This window comes from Tupaia chinensis, unplaced genomic scaffold (genome assembly GCF_000334495.1).
Source record: "Tupaia chinensis unplaced genomic scaffold, TupChi_1.0 Scaffold000180_1, whole genome shotgun sequence".
Taxonomy (NCBI): Eukaryota; Metazoa; Chordata; class Mammalia; order Scandentia; family Tupaiidae; genus Tupaia; species Tupaia belangeri.
In genome coordinates this window covers 1,336,545-1,342,544 of record NW_006159655.1, presented here as the reverse complement: position 1 = coordinate 1,342,544, position 6,000 = coordinate 1,336,545, and the positions used below count along the sequence as shown (strand labels likewise).

Below are 6,000 nucleotides of genomic sequence, written 5' to 3'. Positions count from 1 at the left end.
GGAAGAGATTTAAATTAACTGGCCAATGTCCTTTTATAAATGATTACCTGTTCAGCTTCTTTCTGCAGAGAGCACAATTTATTCATCCTCCCCTTCCAAGGCACACACTACTGTGCATTCACTGATTTGACTGGGGTAAACTGTTAATGGGTTTAATGTCAGTCTTTAAAATAATTTTCAGAAGGCATCATTTATCTTTCTGTATAAAAAGTAGAATCTCATGTAGCAAAGATGGTAAGCATTGATTATTATGAGGACAGCTACTTTTTTTATTTTGAAGATGACCTGCTAGTTTGGTGTTATAGATTCATAGAGAAAAACATCACCTTAAAAATGGTAAAATGAGATTATGTTTATTTTTTTTGTTTGTTTAGAGAGAAATCAACAACTTAGGTATCAGTGTGATTTCTGAAGGGGAGCCTTACTAGATCAGTGGTTTTTTCTGTTTGTTTTTGTATTACCTTGTTTGTGTTTACCCAGCCTCAGCACAATTTTGCCTCAGTAGAGACAGAGGCAAAAAGTAGAATGGAAAAATAAAGCAGTCGTCATAAGAATAAAAGATTGTTGGTATATTTCTTAAAACCATGTATAATTCATAACACTGAGTGGGCTTTGTCAACAGACATAGTAAGTGAGAGGACTAGATTACTGACAAGTTTGTTATCTAGTTCCCATAGTTTCTTTTTACCATTCCATTAAAAACAGTCAACTTGGAGAATGTCAACTTTTCAGGTTTTTCCCTCTGTTTCACACATGACCACATTTTCTCTAGTATAGTGTGCTTCTTTTTAAAATAAATTTATTAATTGGGACCAGCTGGTGGTGTAGTGGTTAAGGCAGCTGGAGCTTTCATAGATGTGTGTCTCAAGAAAACAGGTTCGAATCCGGGACCTGATTTCTTGAGAGAGACACCTGGCGCATGTGTGGGCATGCCCAAAATCTTGAAAGGAAAAATGGAAAAGGGATTGTAGCGTGGCCACCCTCCCTGGAGGGTGCTTTCTTGCTTGCCCTCTCTCTTTTGATAAGTACACATACCCTATAGTAATGTTTTTTAATTGTTAATTGATCCAACAAACACTGTAGTCACTATGCTATAGACATGAAAAAAACATTCAGTTGCCATGTGTCATGAATCCTCCAGGAGTCCATGATTTAGAAAGGTATAAAAATTACCCAAAATCCATTAGGTAGGTTGCTATTTATTTGATTTTTATTTTTCTCAAATTTTTTGTATTCAGTTATATGTCCTCAACATCCCTTTTAAGTCAGTAGTTCTAGAACTAACTATTCTTTAAATAGCTGCATAGCATTCCATAGTATGGATATACCATAATAAAGTTAACCAGTCTTTTATTCTCTTACTGATAGACATCCTGGTTATTTCTGTTCCTCCCTACTCTCAAACAAACATTACTATAATAGACCTAGGAAACACCACTGGAAATAAGACAGCTTTCAAGAAATAAAAGTAAACAAAGGCTCGGATGCATTAAAAATCCTACAGTCAGAGAGCACAGCCTCTCACCTGGGTGCTTTGAGGAATTCAGAATATATTATCACCACAGTTTCTCTGTGTGTTGGTGAACACAGATTTTGCCTAGGTAGACAGAAATTTGACAGTAGGGTAATATGTTCACCAAAGCCAAATTCAAAAACATTCACCCATACATTTTCTGGACCATTTGCTAAAAACTTGACTATTCTAAATTATCTGAGGTTAATTTATTACCTTCTTTCCATTTCTCTCATTGATACAAAGGAATGAAACAAATGGCTAAAAATTTATAGAACACCAGACTTGATCATTTATTCATTATTAAATGAGGAGTTTAATTGCTTCTAAATATTGGGCCTTATTTCCTTTTGAATTTCTAAAAGGATTTGTTAAATACTTTATGAATTAAAAATTCACTAATGTCATCATTTTTAACAGGATGTAGCCTTTCTCTGCCCTCAATTAATTTGGCAAAATATAAGCAGCAGCCACTCTGATTTCATCTTAGTTGCTCATATCACTTACTGGTCCTGCTCCTTTTTGTCAGATGCAGTATCCTTAATCTCTACTTTCTGTATTTGTCTTTAATTATTCTTCGTAAGTTCTTAACTGGTTCTTTTATGATGCTCCCTCAGAAGGGTGCTGCTTTGAAATCTTTGCAAAGAATTTAATTGGCTCTGCTTTAATTATAGCTTTTGTGTGCTCCATGATATTTAGCAAATCAGCTCCTCTAAATATACTTGGTTACATGTACCAAAATGAACCACCACTTAGCTGTGTCTAACAGGATGAAGATCTACTCAGAGTGGCGCAGTCAGTGCCTTATATCACTGTGACTTTCTTACCTTTAGGGAATATATTCTGTCTCACACTGTGAACATTTTTATACTCAGAAGAATTAATCATTATTTCCCTTTACTGTACAGTTTATTGTGAATGACTTGTTTCCTCCATGTTTTCTTTAAGGAAAAACTTCCTGCATATCTTGCCACCTCACCGATTCCTACTGAAGATCAGTTCTTTAAAGATATTGACACCCCTTTGATGAAATCAGGTGGAGATGGAAGACCATGTCAGACTTCAGACATCTCACACATCTTGGAAACAGAAACGGTTTTCACTCCAAGTTCTGTGAAAAAGAAAAAAAGGAGGAGAAAGAAATGCAAACAGGATAGTAAGAAGGAAGAGCAAGCTGCTTCTCCTGCTACAGAAGACAAATGTGATGTGGGTGTGAGTTCTGATGATGAGAAGAGCGCCCAGGCAGCAAGGTATAGTCCTTAGCCTGGAAGGTCTTGTACAGGTAGTGGGCAATCCAGTCAGGTGTAGGTAGGCCTCAGGTTAAGCCGGAAGCTGCCTTTTCTTTTGTGGAGATGAGTATGAATTTTGGACTTGTTTTTTCCCCTTGGCACTCAGTTGTGGGATGCAGGTGGGACAGCATTTTCTTCCCTTTTTCTTTCCTGTAGACTTCACAAAATTCGCCACTAGACATCTTGCTGTAGTACTAAAGTGTCATCTGTCATGACTGGTAATGTGTCTCTTTTCATCAGATTTCCAAAATCTAATAAATTAAAGTCAGAAGGAGGAATTGAATTGGTGACTTGCCCCTGGGTGAGCAGGTATAGTTGGACAATAACATAAGTTACAGACTACCCCTACCCAGTAAAGTCGTCTTGTACTTAGTATCTCATGTGTTCCTGAGAAGTTTAGTTTTATTTGAGTTTATAATCAAAATGTCCTAGTAAGTTGAAGAGGAAAAGGGTTTCTGGGGTTTTTTTGTTGTTGTTGTTTAAAGGAATCTTACCAGCTTACTAAAAAAAGCTCAAAATATTGATGATACATGCCAGTTTTCAAGTCAGACTGCTTGTAGTTTAAGTGTAATAGTTGGGAATAGAACATATAATTCAAAATTATATGTTCTTCCACCTGTTCCGCTGATTGACCTGGCACTGGAAAGATCACCTGTGGCTCCGTGAGTGAGTGGTTCTCTTTGTTGGTGACCTTTGGACAAGAAGCTGCTGTGTACAGTGGCTCTACATTTCTAAACCCTGTGTTTGAATGGGGGAGGTGGCTTTATGAGGGAGATGCTGGTCCAATTTTGTGTCTTCACCTCAGCTGCTAAAAATTGAGATCATGCCCTACTTCCAGGGAAAAGTAGGTCTGTTAAAATGGTTTCTATCCAGCCAGCGGATGTGGTGGTTTAGGTGGCTGTATCCTAGATAGCCAACTGCGCTGTTTAACCTGGTGCCTTGAAAAGCATGCCAGGCATGTGTGCATGCGTGCCCAAAATCCTGAGAGGAGAATGGAGGAGAAGGGATTGCATTGTGGCTATACACCAACCCCCCAAGAAGTACTTTCTCACTTTCTCTTTCTCCCTCTCTCCGTCTTCTCCTCCCTCCCTCTCTGGGGAACACACACACCCTATAGCAAAATTTTTAAGTTTTTTTTTTTTTTAATAATAAAAAAGGGAAGTAATTTTTCTCTAGTTATGGAAATGAAGTACATACCAAGAATAAACCCCACTTTGATCTAGTATTTGTTTGTTTTTTCCTTTTTTCTTTTTCTTTTTTTGGGGAGGTTTTTGCTATAGGGCATGTGCGCTCGCCAGAAAGAGAGACAGAAAGCGAGAAATCACTCCCCAGGGGGGATGGCCACGCTGCAGTCCCTTCTCCTCCATTCTCCTCTAGGGATCTTGGGCACGCACGCACATGCGCCCGGCATGAGTTTAAGCCACCAGGTCCAAGACTCGAACTACGGTCGACTACATGGGAGTCCAGTGATACAGGCATTACACTAACTGCTGTTCCCTGTTTTTTTGTTTTGTTTTGTTTTGTTTTGTTTTGTTTTTTAAGAGAGAGATTTTGCTATAGGGTATGTGCGCTTGCCAGAGAGACAGCAACAGAAAGCAAGAAATCATCCCCTAGGGGGATAGCCACTGTCCTCTATCTCCTCTTGGGATCGTGGGCATGCATATATATGTGCCAAGCATGAGTTTAAAGGCACTGAGTCCAGGACTCAAACCACGGTCAACTACATGGGAGTCCAGCGACATAACCATTATGCCTGGTCCCCTGTTTTATTTTTTAAAAATAATTATTTAATTCCATTTGTTATTATTTTTTAATTTGACCAGAGAGAGAGAGGGAAAGGAAGAAAGCAAGCTGGCAAGTCTAGGACTCAAACTGTGATCAGCCATATGGAAGTCCACTGCCTTAACCATCATGCTTCTTGCTGGCTGCCCTGAATATGTGTTTTATTTACCAAACGTCTGTTTTAAATGGTCAAGTGAGTAAGAAACTATTACTAATGTATTATTAGTATATTACAATTATACAATTGACCCTTAACGTGAGTGTGAGCTATGCACTTCCACCTCTACGTGGATTTTTTTTTTTTCCAGTTAATTACTGTCAGTGTATTGGGACCAGCAGTTGGCTTAATGGCTGTGTCACTGAACTCCCATGTAGTTGACTGCAGTTCAAGTCTTGGACCCAGTGGCTTAAACTCATGCCAGGCATGTGTGCATGCGTGCCCAAGATCATAAGAGGAGAATGGAGGAGAAGGGATTGCGGTGTGGCCATCCCCCCTGGGGGGTGATTTCTCACTTTGTCTCTCTGTCTTTCTGGCAAGCACACGTGCCCTGTAGCAAAAACCTCTCAAATAAATAAATAAATACTGTAAATATATTTTGTCTTTCTTAATGAATTTCTGAATAAATATTTTCTGTAGCTTACTATATTGTGAGAATATAGTACATAATACATACAACATTATAAAATAATGTCTAAGGCATCCAGTTAGCAGTAGATTATCAGTAGTTAAGTTTGAGGCAGTCAGGAGTTACACTTGATTTTCAGTTGTGCACAGTGTCAATGTCCCTAACCCCCACCCCATTTTAAAGAGTTGACTGCATTACATTGGTGAGTAACAAAGTATAATTCCTTTCCGGCAGAACTTTAACTTATTTTCTAAAATTGTGAAAGCTGGATGTTCAAATCCTGGAATACAGTCTCAACCTTTGACAGGTTGACTACTTATGTAATTTGTTTATAAGTTTATTGCCCATCTCTTTTATTGCTCATCAGTTCATCAAGCGATAATCTTTCTCACTTTCCTTACACTGAATAGATTAGGCTTTGATTTCCATTCAGAAAGAATGTAGAATTCCCGTTAGTATCAAATAACAAAAGATGGAAACCAATAGTGAAAAAGTACATTCAGTTTTAAAGACCAGTTTCAACTATGCCTATAAAAATTACAAATACAGGGACCAACAGTTGGTGCATGCCCAAAATCCTGAGAGGAGAGTGGAGGAGAAAGGATTATGGCATGGCCATTCTCCCTGGGGGATAATTTCTCGCTTTCTGTCTCTGTCTCTCTCCAATAAGCACACACACCCTATAGCAAAAATCTTTCTTAAATAAAAATTACAAATCCAGAGTAAATCAACAAACTTGGGTAATTCTTTTTTCATTGGTATCAAAATACTAATTGAGAATAATTTAATT

General features: G+C 38.2%; 1 protein-coding gene across 1 annotated transcript in view; it reads left to right on the top strand.

Moving 5' to 3' along the window:
- Nucleotides 1-6,000, top strand: part of LPIN2 (lipin 2) — a 67,223-nt gene that overhangs the window by 34,242 nt on the left and 26,981 nt on the right. The window contains exon 4 of the mRNA XM_006146484.3: nucleotides 2,462-2,763. Coding sequence (XP_006146546.1) covers nucleotides 2,462-2,763 — 302 coding nt within the window. The remainder of the gene's footprint in view (nucleotides 1-2,461; nucleotides 2,764-6,000) is intronic.